General features: G+C 32.8%; 3 protein-coding genes across 6 annotated transcripts; 2 read left to right on the top strand and 1 right to left on the bottom strand.

Moving 5' to 3' along the window:
- Positions 1 to 851: 851 nt before the first annotated feature.
- On the bottom strand, positions 852 to 1,979 carry LOC116343971 (general odorant-binding protein 72-like). Its single transcript, XM_031772317.1, has 6 exons — positions 1,774 to 1,979; positions 1,635 to 1,710; positions 1,516 to 1,571; positions 1,420 to 1,455; positions 1,242 to 1,356; positions 852 to 1,169 (listed from the first exon to the last, which is right to left on the bottom strand). The coding sequence occupies exons 1-6, from the start codon at positions 1,843 to 1,845 to the stop codon at positions 1,081 to 1,083; spliced, it is 444 nt and encodes a 147-aa protein (XP_031628177.1). The 5' UTR covers positions 1,846 to 1,979; the 3' UTR covers positions 852 to 1,080.
- A 2,055-nt stretch (positions 1,980 to 4,034) lies between these two features.
- On the top strand, positions 4,035 to 16,829 carry LOC116343806 (sphingomyelin phosphodiesterase). 4 transcript variants are annotated; one of them, XR_004201359.1, is made up of 11 exons: positions 4,035 to 4,246; positions 8,860 to 9,110; positions 12,200 to 12,678; positions 13,254 to 13,428; positions 13,555 to 14,081; positions 14,159 to 14,331; positions 14,400 to 14,848; positions 14,927 to 15,221; positions 15,293 to 15,478; positions 15,758 to 16,203; positions 16,352 to 16,829. XR_004201359.1 is itself a non-coding variant. In XM_031772067.1 (10 exons), exons 3-10 carry the CDS (start codon positions 12,391 to 12,393, stop codon positions 16,407 to 16,409), a joined length of 2,151 nt encoding a protein of 716 aa, XP_031627927.1. In that variant the 5' UTR covers positions 4,253 to 4,457; positions 8,860 to 9,110; positions 12,200 to 12,390; the 3' UTR covers positions 16,410 to 16,829. The 4 variants fall into 4 exon arrangements, 2 of the variants coding, with proteins under 2 accessions (XP_031627927.1, XP_031627934.1); XR_004201358.1 differs by lacking the exon at positions 4,035 to 4,246 and adding an exon at positions 4,253 to 4,457; XM_031772067.1 differs by lacking the exons at positions 4,035 to 4,246; positions 15,758 to 16,203 and adding an exon at positions 4,253 to 4,457.
- A 1,078-nt stretch (positions 16,830 to 17,907) lies between these two features.
- LOC116347006 lies at positions 17,908 to 18,893 on the top strand. The gene is made up of 3 exons (XM_031777378.1): positions 17,908 to 18,062; positions 18,127 to 18,276; positions 18,342 to 18,893. The coding sequence occupies exons 1-3, from the start codon at positions 18,043 to 18,045 to the stop codon at positions 18,772 to 18,774; spliced, it is 603 nt and encodes a 200-aa protein (XP_031633238.1). The 5' UTR covers positions 17,908 to 18,042; the 3' UTR covers positions 18,775 to 18,893.
- The last annotated feature ends 268 nt before the right edge of the window (positions 18,894 to 19,161 follow it).

The raw sequence follows: 19,161 nt of genomic DNA, 5'->3' as shown, positions 1-19,161 counted from the left end.
ACACCTCACCATTAATTCCCTTAAGAATTTCAACACTTCGTTGACTTCACTGAAAGGTCTTGAAGTATTACACATTTATCGCTTTGATAAACGATTCAATTTGCATCAATTGACTGATCTGAAAGAACTAACGATTAGGAAAGAGTGTGCACAGTAAGAAAATATCAGCCGACGCTATACGCAAAACCGACTGGTACGAGCGTTCATACGTTTTTACATCTTTTACATCTAGTGACCATACGATTTTTCGACTGTGCGAAGATAGCACAAAGAGTAACGAATCAGTCGAAAAATCATATGGTCACTAGATGTAAAAGATGTAAAAACGTATGAGCGCACGTACCAGTCGGTTTTACGTATAGCGTCGGCTGATATTTTCTTACTGTGTGATACTGATTATATGGAGACCTTAGCAACTACTCTAACGAAACTTGAACGTCTTTACATCGATAATTGCAAATGCATCGATGCAATTATGCCATTCATTTGTCATTCGCCGGAATTGAACAAAATCAAAATGTTACCACCGAAAAAAGATCGCTTCGAGGATAAAGGTTTGAATTTAACCATGTTGAATGCAGAATGTTGATCGGAGTACGAACGACAATGATTTATGTGAGCGATGATATGTTCTTGGCTACGAGCACACTACATAAACAAAATCCATATTTATATTATATTTAATTGATTTCATTAACCACAATTCAAACGATATATTTTTTATATTGAGGAAAAATTCAGAAAAATTCGAATCAAAAAGAAAAGAAAAGAACCAAAAAATTTCTAAATCAAAAGCCACTTTTATTTGTTTTTCATTAAAATTGTCATATATTGTTGATCCTTCCGAAAAATCATATGTAAGTATAGCGAGTTTGAAAAAGCAAAAAGAATTAAGTTATAAAAAGGTTGTGTTTGAAATAAATGATTCATTAAAAATAAAATGTTGGAAGTGGATAAAAATTTTTGTTTCAATTACGAATTACATTTTATATTTTTCAATTAATAAATTGTTTAACCAAATTAATTATCCTTTTTCCTCCAAATTTATTCAATTTCTCGGGATTCTCTTGATTTTGTTGTTTATGGATAAAGGAAATTATCGGGGCTGTAATCATACAAGCACTTTGTCGAATAGTACATTCTATCACAGGGATCTTTGTAACCTTTCTCTGAAATACAGAAACGGAATGAAATCTTTCGTTAATCGAAATATTTTTTTTTTATTTCACTAATGTACTTACGGATATCTTTGCATGCTTCCAATGCACCGAGAGCCAATTCTCTTAAATTGACCGGTAATTGTGTTAAGATTTGTTTCTTAACTTTTTGTTCGGACAGTTCATTCTTTTTGGTCAACTGTAAATAAAAGACAAGCTCGACAAACTCTGCATAACTCACTAAACATCAAAATTAACTTACCGTCCCAGACGTTTGAGCAATGCACAATGCAAAACACTTATAAAAAAAGAAAACAATTTACTAAGAATAGAAAACAAATTTCGGAATATTAATTACCTTCAAATCTTTGTTATCATCAGGCCATTCACCGCGATGCAATCCATCGACAAGAGCTAAGAATTATTTAATAAGAAAAGATGACATTTGCAAGGAAAAAAATCTCAAGTATTATTTACCCGGGTCAATGTTATTTTTTTCCGAACATGTCTTACGAAACATAGCCAATGACTGTTCGAGCTGTTTCATTGTCATCTATTGTTCGATGAAAAAAACCATTAAACTTTCAATTCATTAAGAAAATGTAAAAGTACTTACCGCCGCATTTGTCCGATAGAAATGATACGTAATCACAATGAAATATATTAGGCTGTGGTATTTTGTTAACATTTTAACCGATTTGAACAGTTTGCTTTGTTGTGAATTCTTGTGATACTATTTGTATAGTAAATTTCAGTTGCTGTGGAAATTTTGAAAATGTGCTGAAAATGGCAATCACTGTCGAGATTCAATCAACGATTTGAGCGCACTCAAACCATGCATCTTGCATTTTATAATGTCCTATCGATGTTGTATTTGAAATGACGCCCACTAAAACAGACAAATACGCAATAATTGCACCGCAAGTGAGCAATAATAATTGAACAAGTGGTGACAAGTCATTCGTGTGATCATCGAACAACTTTTGAGGGGTGTTGATTAGCGTACACGAAATGAAGAATTCTCTTATTTAGCCTAGCAATTACATTTAATTATTGTTTGGTTATCTGCAATTTTATTATACTGAAACTACCTTTTTTTGTGGGCAAATTATAACATAATTCCATTTATTAAAAATCTTTTTGAAGAAAAGGGAAGTAATTAATTGTTGAAAGCATTCCAGTACACAATAAAAATACTACTATAACAAAGAGTGCAAAGTCATAGAAAATTAAATTTCCATCAAGCTTTTCCAAACAATTTTTAATGAATAGAATCACATTTTTTTTTAAACAATCCAAAGAACGAAGAGAATATTTTTTAATTATGGCGATTTTCTATGGTTTAAGTCCTAATTATTATTTTATGAATATCCGAAATTAAAAAAAAAATATTTTCATTTCATAAAGTTTTGCCAGTTGAAATGGTCAGTTAAATGTTTAAAATAAATATTTTGGTAGCATTTGTTTCAATAATGTTAGTATATTTTGCGCTCTAGTTTGCGCTGTTATTTCAACGTGCAAAAATTATCATCCAATTGTAACGTTGTAACGAATTCGAAAACAAAAAAACTCGTTAAATACCACAAAACGTAATTTTGCGACTAATGACATCAAATTGGCCTAATTCATTAATCGGCGCACTTTACGCATCGTATGATCGTTGAAATTACGACTTTTTCGAAAGAAAATGAACGAAAAAGAAACGAAATTGCATGAAAACGGCATCGCTTCAATTTCTAAGAATATTCGTGATGGTATCTGCATCGGCTCTATGAAGAATGACGCGCATTAGATGTGAGAGCTATCACGTTCGCAATCAATCATACTGTATGATTCATACACATGAAGAAATTTATATACTTGTATAACGGTAAAATAATGTCCGAATGGAATAATCTCAGTTAGTCCGAATGGAATAAAATTCGATTCGATGGAAAAAGGCAATTGATGAGTTTATTTCATTTTTAAGTTGGTCAAAAATAAATAATAAGGAAATAATATCAGTGAAGTTGTGATGTTTTTGTTTTGAAATATTCGTATATTTGAAGATTATTTGTCAAGGCGCGCGTGAGTTAAACGATTAATATATGGCAACGATGATAATGATGACGAGGAAAGTTAAATTGCGCTTAATGCGAGACTGACTCTGGCAATCAAGAATGCCATGAACATTTCTTCACTCCGTTTATGGAATATGTTGAATGAGCAAAATGACTGTGATATGCACGCGATATCAACATTGTCCACAAGATCTTCAATGTCCACATGCACGTTGTGTTTATAAAAATCGATGATATTTCCATTTGTTTGGAGCATAACATGAAATTAAACAAATAATAATAAGTCGACAAAGATACCACGAGTGAGAGAGAGAGAGAGAGAGAGAGAGAGAGAGAGAAAGAAAGAAAGAAATGAATGTGATTTGGTGTATTTGCTCATCGAATCTAATATACGTTCAAGAGAGTATACAGCATGCCAAGTGTTTGTTGCCTGTATTGTGTATTGTTGTATTTTCGTGTGCGTATTGGAATGTGAATGATTGTGTATTTCGCTTGGCCATGCCATTTCGCCGTTAACTTCAATTATTTCCATCTTCTTCATCTCACATCATTCTGTCTTCTTCTGTCACTGTGCGTATGCACACACTGAATTAAACAAAATTTACATTTATGTTGATATTGATGTCGATGCTGCTGGTTGCTGTTGTTGAGCTGCTGCCGCCGTCGCCGTTACCGCCGCTTTTGCTCTCTCGTATTGTTGCTGCGATAGTACGCTGTCGTTTGTATTGTTGCTGTTTTTCACATATATAGATACACTTTTTTTTTAATACTTCATGCACAATGTTTGGGTTTTCAGTTGAGTGATAAATGCGGAATCGAACAGATCATTCAGTGTGTTGCTACTGTACAGAAATTTGCTTTTCCTTCCCTTTTTTTAGTTTAATTTAAACAAAAATTCGTTATAGTTTTTTTTCCGTTCGAATTCGCTTTTTTCCAAAATAATTTTAAGTTCATACATTTTTTTTACTCAAGTTTCAACAATTTTTAATTCTTTTCGCGCTGCCGTTGCTTATGAATGCGCGCTGATCGGTTCGTTCGTGTGTTTGTTTGTTATATTATTATTATTTTTTAAAACTAATTTCACTACGGTGTGTGCTTGATCATATATTGTGTGTGGGTGCTTGAATCTCTCATCAACATTTTTAGTGCAAAAAATATTACCAGATTGTTTTTGTTTCATCACTACATCGGACCAAATGTGCAGTTTTCAATAAATAAAAAATATCGGGTTTTCTTTATCGTAAGTCAACCGCATGTTCTCTTTCTTTTCGACTCTGATCTTGCACTCTTCTGATATTATTTATTGGAGAAGAAAAAAAAATGAGAAGAAGAAAGAGTCTCTTCGCCGTCAAAAAAAAATATATTTATGAAAAAATCCATGTTTTAATTTGCGTTCAAGTGTGCCATATATGGAACAAAAAAAATATATGGGGAAAGATTCAGAAAAAGAAGAAGAAGAAGAAACAACAGTTCCATTGTTATAAATTACATTACAAGTATAGCGCTAAATCAGATTAAGTGCTTTCTATTTTTGCTCTTCATTCATATTTACGTTCACACTTTGGCATAAAGAGAGATAAAAGCAACAAAAACTAAATCAAATAGACGCAGAGCGTATACCATTTGAGCAATCGATTGCAAATTGTGAACCATAGAAATGTGTAGAAGAAATTAAAAGAAAATGGCAATGATTTGCCAGGTTTTATAGAATCGCTTTATTTATTCATTTATTTTCCAACTGTCGAACCGATTTCATTGCGGCAAGTGAATTTTCCATTGGAATTAAGAATGTTATGTGTCTGAGCATGTGAAAAGAAAACGGCACAACAAAACCACATAAACACATACATACAGGCGAGCGCACACATGTAGAATTTGGCCAAAAAAAAAACATTACAATCAATCTCTTCTGAATTGCTAATGATTTCCGAAGAAATATATGTATATAGACCCGAGCTAGAGAGAAAGAGAAACAATCATAATAACTGTATTTTGACTTATATTCGGAAGAACATTTTGGTGTCAGTGGGATTGTTGGCAACTGTTTTTTTTTTCTTCATCATCTTTGGCTGCTACAACTCAGGTTCGGTGCGATTGTCATGCTGATAGCGAACGAAATAACAAAGCTTAAAATTATCAATCAGTATCATATAATTTTATCGATTAAGCGATGTTTGTTGCAATGATTGACAGTTTCACAATGTATTGTGCACTAATCAGTTATTATCATGAAAGTAAACACAACTTTCAATTACAACAAACGATCATTATACGAAGAGAAGACACAAAATGAAATGAAGAATAACATCAAGTAGCCAATACAAACGAGATTCTTATGTTCTTATCAAGTTATTCACTTCAAATTCACCAGTTGCATTGAGAAAGAGAGAAAAAAAAATGCTGATCGAGTGTGTGCGTGTGCAAAGATTCGTACGAATAAATTGCAGTGACCAACAGTTTGACGAGAAAGAAAATGCACCGCAATTGGCCAATATTTACGGAAAAATCCCATTACAAATTGATTTTTTGTTTCTTTGTTTAAATTGGGATTAACATTTAATAGGTTTCTATTGCATCACAGTTGACTTACCTGATATTGAATGATGTATATATCTGGACTACTTTTGAAAAATTTGAAAATTTGATGTGTGTATAAAATGTGAGTGCGCGCGCACACACAAAACGAAAGTCAACATCGAGTGCAGTCAATAATGAAATTTAACAAAAAAAAAACCGCGCCACGAGATATTCGATGAGAAACAGTGAAAGAAACCGAAAATAATCGGTGAAAAAAAACAACAACAACCGATTCACATACACACACTTGACTCAGTTTGGCCGAAGAAAACGTGTGAGCGCACTCAGCGATGATTGACCCCAAAACCAAATCTAAATGGCCGCATTTTTTCGTCATTCACAAACAACACGCTGAATCTTTTTTTGTCGCACCTTTTTTTTTGTATATTTTGGTTTATTCATCATCTGTTGCCGAGTTCTTCTTGACAATCGGCAATGGTCACTATCATTTTTCTGTTCATTTGTGTGCAGGTCTGGCGATTGGCTTTCGGTGTCTTTTATACGCGTGCTCACATGTCAGCTTTTTCCAAATATGAAATTAGTGCGTCAATGTGTGCGATTCGGTCGGGTATTTGTGCGATAAAATGTGTTTTGTTTTTCTGATCTTCTCTCAAAACATTTATTGGCACTTCGAAATTGCGCTGCTGAACATTCTTTTTTAGTGTTCTGACAACATTGGTCTGTTTATTTCGTTCGATCAAGAATCGTTGAAGGAATCAACGATGTTCTTCTTGTTAAGAATAGCATTCTTTTCACAAATATGCCCATTTGCTGGACAAATGTTTAAATGTATGAATTTCGGTTTGCTGCCGTTGTTTCAATCAAAACACGCACACATTCACTCGCATAAACAACAAAATGCAAATGTTTCGTCGCCATATGTGCTCATCAGCATAATAATTACGCGTGCAAGTTTTCTTTTTATTGATATATCCAAAGAAGAAATACCAACGGTTCGGCTGAGTTGTGTGCCAGTTTAAAATGGTGAAAGAGATTTAAAAGCCAACCATGACTAATGCAATGCACAAAGTTTGTTTCTTATTTCTTTACAGTACTTTTTTTTAATTCAATTTTGTTTGCCACTATAGAGAACGTGGAAAAATTTTTGATTTTTGTTTCCATCGAACTGCAAAATGTATCTTTATAAAATGCAATAATAATATGAACGAGGAAAAAAAAACAATATGTACTTCGATTGGGCCGAGTATTGTTGCATTTTCACTCATGATGACGTCATTCGGTGTATGTAAACACATTAACAGAATTTTTCCATTTGCAGCGAGTTTTAATTTTTTGTTGTTTTACATACCGTTCGGAGAAAAAAAGAAATGGGCGCAAAAAATGGCAGAAAAAATGAACATTCAAGTTTAAGGCCTAGATTCTGTCAAACACGCCAAATTCCGTTATACATTCAAATCATGCGATCGACCACATTTGCTGACTAACTCATTAAACCAAAATGAGACGAACAAATCATGGCTATTTAGATTATTTCAATTGCGGATTTATAAATGAATGTAATGGAACGTATGACTTTCGCAGATCTTCGAGTATGACAGCTTAACTACTTCATTTGAAATTTAGTCCAATTGAAACGAATATCAACGGCACACAAAGAAACCAAAAAAAATGTAGATTGTTGGTCAGCAAGATGCCAATTGAATGTGTGAGTCATTTTTATGTTCAATTTTCACTTCAATCAACATATTTAGACAAGAAGTGAAAAAACAAACCAGCGAAATCAGGCTAGACACACTTCAAACTTACCAGTTCAATTGCTGCGTCAAAAATTTATACGCGCTGATGTTTGAATTACGCTATGTATATGCCACCTTTTGCTGGTAAATTACAAAGACAAATATTTCGCACATACCATTCGTACATTGTTTGTTTGTGCACGCGCACAATTTATTTCCAACAAAGTGTACTTGGGATTTATTGTCTTGATTGGAATATGTTTCATGCTTTGTTTATGTATATAAAACTTGTGTTCTTTGTTGCAAGCCCGACATACAATGCAGAAGCCAATGACTGAAACGAATCTGTCTAAAAATCAACCATTTTTGACGGTTGAATATCCGGGCTAAAACGAGATTTCTATTGAATGAAAATGAAAAAAAAAAACCTTAAACAAAGGGCATCCATCATTTGTGGTTGTTTCATTCATTACAAAGAATTTTTTTTTAATGTGACTTTTCTATATTGAATGTCAAGCAAATATCGAATTGTAATTGAAGGGGAAACAGATCGAAATCATGTGCGGCCAATTAATATTTTTACTCTTAATCAAATTAGTCGACGCGGTTGCATGCTCAAGAACGTAAATTATTTACTTATTGTTTATGTTGAAACGACGTGTGATGTTTTAATTTTTCATGCCTTTCACAGTGATAGCGAATCAATTGATTGTGATGGAAGTTTATGCATGTTTATCAGCAATATTTTGTTAAATAAACATGTAGAAAGATTCACATGACGTGATGTTGTGTATTGCGTGTGTGTGTGTGTGTCTGAGTTGGGATTCAGGTCAAACTAGTGGCGAGTAAAAACAATGAAGAGAGTTAGGTCATTGCGAGATGATATTTCATTACAAATGCCAACATGTTTGCAAAAAGAAAACAAGTTCCTCAATAGAAAATGTGCGTTTTTCTCTGCTTTGCTTTGCTTTACATCATTGACCCGAAGTCGCCAATACACAAATACATGTTGACAAACACTGTTCCCCCCACGAAACATATGTCATAACACACAAGCAAACAAATCGGCCTATTTTTCGGTCGGTTTCTTTAAAATTGGAATTTAAAATGGTTGGTTTGTGAAAGAAATCTGAACATTTTAAGAATTCAAACGCCTCCCCCTTGTATGTGCCATTCAACGTTTATACGTTTTGAATTGTTTTTCACACTGTCTCACATACACACACAGTGTGAATGAATAGGGAGGTCAATTGATAATAGTCCAACAATGTATTTCATCCAAAGTTTGCATGAGATTACAACGTTACACGAAAAATGTTTATGTTTGTTGTTTTCACATATATTTATTATCTGTATTTTTATTTTCAGACTCCAACACTTGCTAAATGAGTGAGCATACGTCGAGGGAAACAGCAAAATGCGCAAAATTCAAAAAATCTACTAAGTGACAGTAAGTGTGCCGAGTTAAGGGAGTCAATTCAAAGTCTATGTGAACGAAAGAACGAACAATCGAACACAAGTGACCGAGAGAAAGAGAGTGAAAGAGTCAAACGAGAGGTAGCACAGCAACCACATACAACCAATTTATGTCATTCGATTTCGCTAGTTTTCCGCAACAAGTGAGTGTAATTATCGATGATCTTCATTGATGACGAATTGCTTTTTTTTGTCTGAATGATGTATGTGAATATGTGATTATTGTTATCAGTAGTGTTTGCTGTTTGAATTGTAGGTTTGGCTTCCGTAGCAGCAATTTCATTTGTCAATAACAACGTGCGAATTGTTTTTCAAAATATTCTTATTCGTTCCATGTTTTTTTTTTTCGATGCAGAAATCGACCCATTTTATCATACTTCCAAAAGTCAAATTTGTACCCATTTTCAACATTTTTCTAGTTTGCACTAATTTCCCGCAGTCTCGAATTTTTTTTCTTTTTCTTTGATTCTTTACATAATCACAAATAATATAATGGTTTTTGTGTCAGATTTTATTTGATTTCGAAACGAGTTATGTTTGAAAGAAAGTGACATTGTTTGCTGCGTTAATAGAACCACCATAGAGAAACGCAGAGAGAGAGAGAGAGAGAGAGAACAAATCAAGTTCATCAGAAAAACGAGAATACTCAAAAATTGAGAATTTACCATATAATCCACAATTTTAAAGCAGAGAAATAGATAACGATTACCAAATCTCCGTCATCCGTGAAAAAAAAAAGATACGGAATGAAAAACATATTTTTGTATGTATTCTTTCTTCAGGTTAAAATTTCTTTCGCCTTTCAACGGCAAAGATCAATAACTTAAAAATTTCCAAATAGCGATTTTTTTCTCTTTATTGAAGACGTCGGTTTGTAAACAAGTTGGTTTTGGTCGTAACTCAACTCATTTTGAAAATCATTGGTTTTTTTTTTCATTGAATCTCTTTGGGTTTTTATGCCACTTTGAATACTTAATGTGAGATCGTTATAGGTATTTTTGGAAGAAGTAGAAGTCAATGTGGAACCGTTACTTTGGTTTCATATATAAAATGCAAATCAATGAAATGACCCACTTATTTTCGGTTTATTATTATTTAATAGGAATTCCAATAGCTGTTGTGTTCCAATGGCAAATCCCATCATCCATATCGTTTTTCATTCATTGGCATATATAGTATATATATATATATATATTCAGTTGTTCACTAGACAATTAAATTTAGTATCACTTTCATTCACAGCTGAACAAAAAAGAAATATTTTCTCAAAAATTTTCACTGTCTGTTAATGGTTGTTTTTATTTGGAGGACCCATTGACGTTTGACCTTGGACTGCTCCATTAAAATTTATTTGAAAATTTCAAATTGAAATAAAAACATGTTCTTTGAAACATATCATTTACACAAAAACAAAGAAATGTTCAACAAAAATAACACATTAAAATGCCATACATTATCCGACATATAAAGATGCATTTTCATTTAAATTAGAACGTATAAAATGTCGACAAACATTTTTCAAACAAAATTTCAAAAAAAATATACGGGTGAAAGTGTTGTTTGTGATTGCATGTGAACACTTCTACAAATCGATATGTGTATCAATTGGAAAACATTGAATGCCAATATGTGATGTGAGCGGGAGAGAAAGAGACAAAGCCATGCGTAGGCATCGATGGAAAGTGAAACAAGCATAATTATTCAATTTGCCATGAAACTTGTTGACGATACATTTTCAGCATTTTTTCCATCTTCATTTTGATAATTTTCAATCGATTGAATACATATGATACACAGTAGCATTTATTGTTTTCGCTCAAGTTCACAAGGAGCTAGTTTGAGTGTCTGGGTATGTGATATGAAATGGCTATTCATTTTGCTATATGAAATGGCTATTTTAGACGAAATTAATGCGTTGTTTTCTCTATCCAATATCAAACAATCATTAAAATAAATTGTTTGTGTCTAACAAAGAGTCTTGAAGCTATTTCTAGAATGAATTTTGTCAAAGTAACAATTTACTTTATTGTATACGGTAGCTGCTTCGATTATTGATTTATTTGCTTTCTGTTCGATAAGATAATTGCATAGTATTGTGATATTGGAAAGACGTTTTGAAACGGAACTTGAAAAGAATACTCATACAATAATTATGATTCAAGTGAACGATGTACTTCAGAAGTTCTCATGATTCTTCAATTAGACGAGAAAAAAACACAGAGAACTAAAAACACTTGATCTGTTAATCTGGTTGCAATAGTTGCGTGCTCGTCAAAGTTTAATAGCTATATTTAAGGTGCTCAATGATTACAAACGAAAAAAATTAAAAAGGCACTCGTCATGACGACATACGTCAATTGCAGCTAGAAAATGATATTTGGGAACTGTTTTGAAGGCGAAGCAAAAAAAAAGCGAGAGAAAATCATCGAGTTTCAAGTTCAAAATGCAAATCGTTTATTTTACTTTTTTCGTTAAAAAAAATCACAACTTTTGTATCAACATAAAAAAAAGAAAATAAATCAAATGCCATAACTTTCTTTTCGTTTGTTCGCCCAAATATCAACAAATCCCAACTTGTAATAAATTAACAAAGATTGTGTGAAATAAATCATACGTATTGTTTTGTTGGTAGTCAACCTATTTGCATGACAAATTAAGTGTTCAGTGAACTTTCGGCTCTCTGTTTGATAAGGTTCAGAATTAATCTGTGGTATCATTGTGCGTATATGTGATAAAGGCGTACATAGTTTGACATGGGATGCAATCAGTGAACGATACGATAGAGTATCGAACGCAATTAAATCAACCAATTGTCATATACTTTAAAAACATTTAAATAATCCTTTGTTTACTATTGCGCACTTCATGAATAACAATCAACACTGAAGAATGATACATTGCCCAGCAATAAATTAAAATAGATTTTAATTGATAATACAATGCATACATGCAATGTATGTGATGTATTTATGATCACATTTAATTCTCTCTTTTTTATCGTTTTGCTACATATTTACATTCCATTTTAAGTGTTTTTCCTCTTGCTATTTCTGTTTTTCTTTTTGTGTGCAATTTATGCTCGTATGTGTGTGCATTCCGATTTGAATTTGTCTTGCTCTTTAAATAAGAGACTGTAATCGCTGTGGAGCAGCTCAGTTTATCAGTGTCAACCAATGAATTCAATTTAAATTAAATATCTTTGTGTGTCTTTGTGTTTTTCAATTCATTTTAGTTATATTTATTGAATGGTTCGAAGTTAACGTTCAACCACAAATTTGAAACAAACATACCGACGCACGAGTGTGAACAGTCAAAATTAACAACGTTTTTAAATCGAACGAGAAACGAACGCGCCAAGCAGAAGAGAAAAATTCAACAATTGTATGCGATCGAGGAAAAATTTAATTTCGATAAACAAAAAATATGAAAATTCAATATGAATTATCGGCCATCGTTTATAAGTTACTTTTATCACTTTTACTTTTAACGAATGTGAATGGATTACCGTTTTTATTCGGCACCACACATGGAAATCGTGATCATATGGTTGAATATCAAACACCAGACGATAATTGGAATATAACAAGCGTTCCACGCAGCATAACACCACACATAAACCATATTAATTTCACACAAAACCATGTCATACCACCACGAAAATCAGAACAACAACTTGAAGACGAAATTCTTCATCGGCTGCATGAAATTAAGGTAAGCATAGAACAGCATCTCAATTTAGAATTTATACGTCAAATTGTGTAATTTATTTTTATTTTGTGTAAAAAATAATAATTCACTTTATAATTTACACAAAATATAAAGAAATTAATATGCACTATAAAAATGTTCCCCAATTGGCAAACAAAAGAAAGAAATTCAGCAAATTTTTACGCTATTTTGAATATGAGAGAAATTTTTTTTGACGGCCCCATAAAAAATCAGCGAATGAGTACATACCTTAAACGACCGTCAAAATTTACTTAATTTCTTGTGATTTATTAATGAAATCAGACTGATTAAATCAGTCATCAATGACTCAGGGAGTTTCGTATTCTGCTCTCTGAGCATTTGAAAAATTTTAACATTTAAAGACGTTTGGCAAATTATAAACATTCTGTACAAAATTTCAATTTGTCAGAAACATTTTCATCTTCGCGTCTCTCGTTAGTAGTTACTTTGTTGGCGAACATATTCAGATAAATTGAGTGTTTTAAATTTTCAAGCATAAATTTGATAGAAAAGAGTGAGTAAACATAAATAAATGGATAATTATTTTTTTTGTTTAGTCGCAGGATAGAAATGACACTCATACCGGTCGAATGTTGTGGTTCGATACAACCGATCTGATGCATTATCCACCATTTGTTGACAAGACATTAAAGCTGTTTAATTTGAAGCAAGTTGCACATGAGCTTGAAACGAGTGTTATGTCGAAAGTGTCATGTACTGCATGCAAAGCAGGTTCGTTATCAATTTTAAACCGCTTACGTATTTTTGCAATAATCTGTTAACCTCATTAGATAAACGACGGCATAGATTAAACTGAATGTGAGTGATGATAGTTTTTTTTTTTTGTTATTATTTTAGGTGCTGGACTATTAATGCACTATATCAAAACGGGCAAAAGTAATGAAGAGATTATTAAAATGATTTATCAATTTTGTGTGAATTTAAAAATTCAAACACCACGAGTATGTGAAGGTGTGAGTCATTTATTTGGTACCGAAGTGATATATGTTTTGAAGCGTGTCACAATTGGTCCGGACGAGATATGCAGTTTTGTTATCGGTGATGCATGTGGCGATGTATACAATCCGTTGCATGATTGGGATGTTACATTTCCGCCGGTGCCAAAGCCAGAAATTCATGATATACCATTGCCAAAAGAAGGATTTCCAACATTTAAAGTGCTTCATTTATCTGATACACATTATGATCCATACTATACGGAAGGTACAAATGCCGATTGTAATGAGCCACTGTGCTGCCGTTTAACCCATGGACGACCGAATACACCGCACAATGCAGCCGGAAAATGGGGTGATTATCGTAAATGCGATACACCAAAACGTACAATTGATCATCTGTTGGATCACATCGCTGAAACACATACGGTGAGACAATAGGTATTAAAACCAAGCGATTCGCATACTTAACCCATAAGAAGTATTCCCTATGATTGATATTTTAGGACATTGATTACATTATTTGGACAGGTGATTTGGTGCCGCACGACGTTTGGAATCAAACAAAAGAGGAAAATCTTAAAATCATCAAAGACACCGTTAAACAAATGTCGGAAAAATTTCCCGGCGTTCCAATATTTCCAGCTCTTGGTAATCATGAAAGTGCACCAGTCAATAGGTAATTTGTGTATTTGTGGGCGAAATCATTTAATATAATATTCATTTATGTATTTATTTCGTTTTCAGTTTTCCACCGCCATTTGTGCAACAGCAAGATATATCGATTTCATGGTTGTACGATGAATTGGACGCATTGTGGCGTCGATGGTTGCCGGCCAGTGTGTCACATACAATTCGACGTGGTGCATTTTATTCGGTTCTTGTACGTCCCGGTTTTCGTATCATTTCGTTGAATATGAACTATTGTAACAACAAAAATTGGTGGCTACTTTTGAATTCAACCGATCCGGCCACTGAACTGCAATGGTTTATTTATGAATTACAAAGTGCCGAATTTTCAAATGAAAAAGTTCATATCGTTGGACATATTCCACCCGGTCATCCGGATTGTTTAAAAGTATGGTCACGTAATTACTACAATATTATTGCACGATACGAAAGCACGATCACCGCTCAATTCTTTGGACACACACATTTCGATGAATTTGAAGTGTTTTATGATCCAAAAGATTTAAGTAAGTGTTGATGTTGTTTTGTCATTTTCACGTGAACATTCATTGTTATTTTACATTGAATTTATTGTTATTGTGCAGGTCGTGCCACAAATGTAGCTTATATTGGTCCATCCGTAACGCCATATGATAATCTTAATCCGGGTTATCGAATTTACTATGTTGATGGTGATCATGATGCAACCACACGGTTGGTTATCGATCATGAAAATTGGATTATGAATTTGAAAGAAGCCAATTTATATGACTATCCCATTTGGTATAAATTGTATTCAACACGATACGCATATTCAATGCGTGGCTTACGACCATCCGATTGGGATGAATTAATCAATACAATGACTAATAACGATGAAATATTCGATTTGTATTACAAGTAAGTAGATACAACTATTTTCAATTTAAAATTCAAAATTTATCGCATTTTTTTTCGCATCACACCAAAAGGCATTATTGGAAAAATTCGCCGTTACGACCACAGTGTTTATATGAATGTAAGAAGCATATTTTGTGTCAGGCCAAAAGTGGACGCAGTCACGATCGAAAGCATTTTTGTGAAGGTGTCGAATCAAAGATTGACGAAGGCAATTCAAAAAGCTGGGGAGCCTGGTTCTATCGTGGACTTAGTGTTTCGTAAGCGACTTTCTTTTAAATTCCAATCATCACATCTTGTTTCATATGCATACACACACAAATAAACACATATTTACACTCATTCCAAAATGAATCCATTATTTCCATCAAAATTTGAACATTTGACAATATTGTTTTTATTTTTCATTTAAAAAAAAAACAAATCAATTAAAATTTCTATTTCCATTAACTGGTTATTTGGTGGGCAAAAAATACATTATATATATGGTGATGGTCTCTAACTACTAAAAATGCACAATCTAAAAAAAACGCAATCAGATCAACCGAAGAACCAATGAAAAACGTCGATGAAAATTCTGAAATGATTTCGACTAATGAAGTAACAATAACAGGTAAACATACAGAATCGCAAGACATCAATGAAGAATATATGGAAGAAGTGGCCAAATTGACGACCACGTTTGAGTCATCAACGACGGAACAAGTTGTACAAACCATTACCAGCACAACTGAAACAACCAGCTCGAGCGAAAATTCATCAAAGATGATCAGTGTTATTTGTATGTGGTGTTAAGTCTATCTATAACTATATCTATTGAAATAATTTCTAAACAAAAACATCTATAGTAGTGTATAGTTCATCTAACTATCTAATTTTGACTTTCTCAAATTGACCTTTGGTTGATGGCCTTTTTTCGAATCTGGATATTTGCTTTTTATCCAATGTAAATAAATTCTAAACCGAAATTAACAAGTGAACAACTGTAAGCTATTAACATTAAATACATATACATATAAATAATAAAGTAGACGTGACAGTCCCAATTTAAATATATATATTTTTGTACTTTGTTCATAAAATTTTGCATATTTTTGCAACTTCCCGAATATGGAATGACAACGTATATACAGAATGAATGTTATCATGTCAATTACGAAGCTACCCAAATACGTCATGGGATTCGGTTAGTTCATCAATCGATTCATGCAGCAGCACAACCAGTGGCCAGTAGTTAACAGCACCCCCAATCACAAAAACAGCCGATACATCCGTGCAATTGCAAACCAACATCTACGGAAACATGAAAAACAACAACACTAATTTATTTATTTATTCAAAATGAAACGTAAATCATTTGTATACATTGTGAACCGAGACAACATTTCAAATTCCGATACAAAACAAAACAAAATGATGAACATCAAATTATAAATTATCGTACATAATTTATAGCATTTTTATGACTTTAGTACTCAACCAACAAAAATTCACTTCTCTCGTTTTGTTACTTAATTTATTTAATGAAAATAAACGAAGGCCTTGTGATAAAAAAATTTAAATAAAGAAAAAGAAGAAGGAGAAGTAGGAAAAACGAGATAAAAAGTAAACAAACACTGCTATGACAAGATATAAAAGAAAAACCACGCAATGAAGAGAATTAAAATGGAAAAATATGAAGAAAAATTTAAACTCATGTCTTTTATTTCATTTGACTTTTTTTTTTCTCACAGGAAAAGGAACATCGATCACTATCCGTTAAATTAGAAATGAGGAGCGAGGCCAATTTTCCGTTTATTTTATTTTCAAATTTATCTCATTATGTGATCGCTACGATTCTGTAATTCACTTACTTATATCGAATTGAAAGATGTTTCAATGATTCAAGGTGGGTTCATACAAATTTGTAGTATGATCACGCAAATAAAAACACTCAATTACATGCACTAGTTTGATCTTATTTGATGCCGAATTGAATTTTGGAAATATTGTTTGAATAAAATAAATAAAATATTTCACTTTATAAATGAAAAAAGTCTAAATGGAGATAGGACAATGTCTATTCCCAGACATTATAATGAGATATTTTCAGCCAGATGAATCAGCTCAGCCAGATATCGTCAGGAGCTGAAATTGAGTGGAACCAATAGAAGTGATTGTTATGGTTATAATTACACTTACATTGCTATAATCACTATAGCAATCACTTTTATTGTTTTCACTCCATTTCAGCTCCTGACGATATCTGGCTGAGCTGATTCCTCTGGCTGAAAATATCTCTTTATAATGTCTGTCTATTCTAGTATATGAATTTAGTAGTTTAGTCAAAATTCGGACTGTCTTATGTCTTCTGATTTCGCTAAAATGTTGCATATAAGTTGAGTCCATCCGGCTTCAAAGAGTCCCGATTACCACCCCCCTCTAAAAATTGGAAAAATCTTCCATTTTGTTTGGGTTTCTTGATGAGAAAAAATATTTGAATTTGATAGGGATAAAGCATATTTCTAACTAAAACGTGATGTCTAGTTGACATTTTGTCATGTATCATTGCAATTACCCATTACTGTAGATAATCGGTGACCATTTGATGAGCCGGTATTTGATAAATGACATTGACAGCTCATTTTAATTGGTTTTCGTATTAGAAAATGGCAATACTTATTTCTTTTGAATATTCAAAGGCGTTTCGTTTGCTTGTACAGTAATTGTCATTTCAACTGTGTCACACATACGACAATTCGTGCAAAGTTTTCGTTGGTGAAACGCTTCTAGTCACAAGAACAATTCAAGTTTAACAAAACCAAATCAATTTTATAAACAAATTATGGCTGAAAGTGTGGAAGAGTGAGTAATTTTCGTTATCACAATAGCAACTGGACTTGCTTAACTAAGTTGTTGTTTTATTTAGAATTAGTAAACATCAAAAACTCGATATATCGGAGCAAGAGAAAAACATGATTGCAAGGTCTTTGGGCCATGAAGTTATTTCCGATGAAGATAAATCACATATTTTGGAAGTCATAAATCGTATCTTACGTGACCGATGTATCTACATTTGGTAAGCAATTGAAATGCATTTATGTTCAGTATTTCGTTTTGTAATCGAATTTGATTGAATTGTAGGCCTGACGACATGCACGGCAGTTGGCTTACGGTCATTCGATACGAACGAGTTCCAGCGTATGAAATACACTTTGATGTCTTTTCTCCATTTCCGGAATTCTCAATAAATAATGGATTACACGATAATCAACGGAAACTATTCGATGATCATTTTGGTAAAGAAATTGAGAATCCACTCAGTCGTGCTCGATTTCCACAATTTAAAAGACCAAAAAAGCATGAAGATCAATTCATTTATGCCATTGCAATTGCGTTTTGTCTTGCTATGCAGCAAATTGAAGCCAATGGACCAATGCGAATATTTCCATTTACGAGCGGCAATGGTCTTCATATTACCCACATAAAATATGCAATCGTTGACATTGTGCGAAACGGTTTGGTAACAGATGATCCAAAAGGCGAAATTTGGCAAAGAATTCCATATCTTTTTTAATCATAGAAAATATTACAGAGAAATCATGAAAAACAAGAGAGATTATTCATGGCACAATTGCCACTTTTTAATAAGAACACTTTTTTTTAAATAAAGATTTTCTATTCGTTTTTACATCAGTCACTGTGTTTTTTTGTTTTGTTCAAGAAATGTCATCAATGAACATAATATTTTGAGACGAAAATATGACAAACAAAAGACTCATTTATGAAATTTATTTTATTTAGAAATGATTGCGATCCATAATTCGACGATGGTAATACTTAATGGCAATAATTGTTCCCTTTCTTTCAACCACGCGCCATTACTCATTTTGTTTTAGTCGAAATTGCCTTTTCAGTCATTTTTTTTATTTCATCGCACAAAATCAATTTCACTTAACAACAA

Source organism: Contarinia nasturtii, unplaced genomic scaffold (genome assembly GCF_009176525.2).
Source record: "Contarinia nasturtii isolate CC-2019 unplaced genomic scaffold, AAFC_CNas_1.1 Cnas_scaffold_129, whole genome shotgun sequence".
NCBI lineage: Eukaryota > Metazoa > Arthropoda > Insecta > Diptera > Cecidomyiidae > Contarinia > Contarinia nasturtii.
This window is presented reverse-complemented; position numbering and strand designations above follow the sequence as displayed.

Bases quoted from the DNA above. Each gene is read 5' to 3' on its own strand.
- LOC116343806 (XM_031772067.1), top strand. From the start codon at position 12,391: ATGAAAATTCAATATGAATTATCGGCCATCGTTTATAAGTTACTTTTA. The intron at 13,429-13,554 runs GTTCGTTATCAA...TTATTATTTTAG, and splicing joins ATGTACTGCATGCAAAGCAG to GTGCTGGACTATTAATGCAC. The intron at 14,082-14,158 runs GTGAGACAATAG...TTGATATTTTAG, and splicing joins ACATCGCTGAAACACATACG to GACATTGATTACATTATTTG.
- LOC116347006 (XM_031777378.1), top strand. From the start codon at position 18,043: ATGGCTGAAAGTGTGGAAGA. The intron at 18,063-18,126 runs GTGAGTAATTTT...TGTTTTATTTAG, and splicing joins ATGGCTGAAAGTGTGGAAGA to AATTAGTAAACATCAAAAAC. The intron at 18,277-18,341 runs GTAAGCAATTGA...ATTGAATTGTAG, and splicing joins GACCGATGTATCTACATTTG to GCCTGACGACATGCACGGCA.
- LOC116343971 (XM_031772317.1), bottom strand. From the start codon at position 1,845: ATGTTAACAAAATACCACAGCCTAATATATTTCATTGTGATTACGTAT. The intron at 1,357-1,419 runs GTAAGTTAATTT...TTTTATTTACAG, and splicing joins TTGCTCAAACGTCTGGGACG to TTGACCAAAAAGAATGAACT. The intron at 1,170-1,241 runs GTAAGTACATTA...TCTGTATTTCAG, and splicing joins GGAAGCATGCAAAGATATCC to AGAAAGGTTACAAAGATCCC.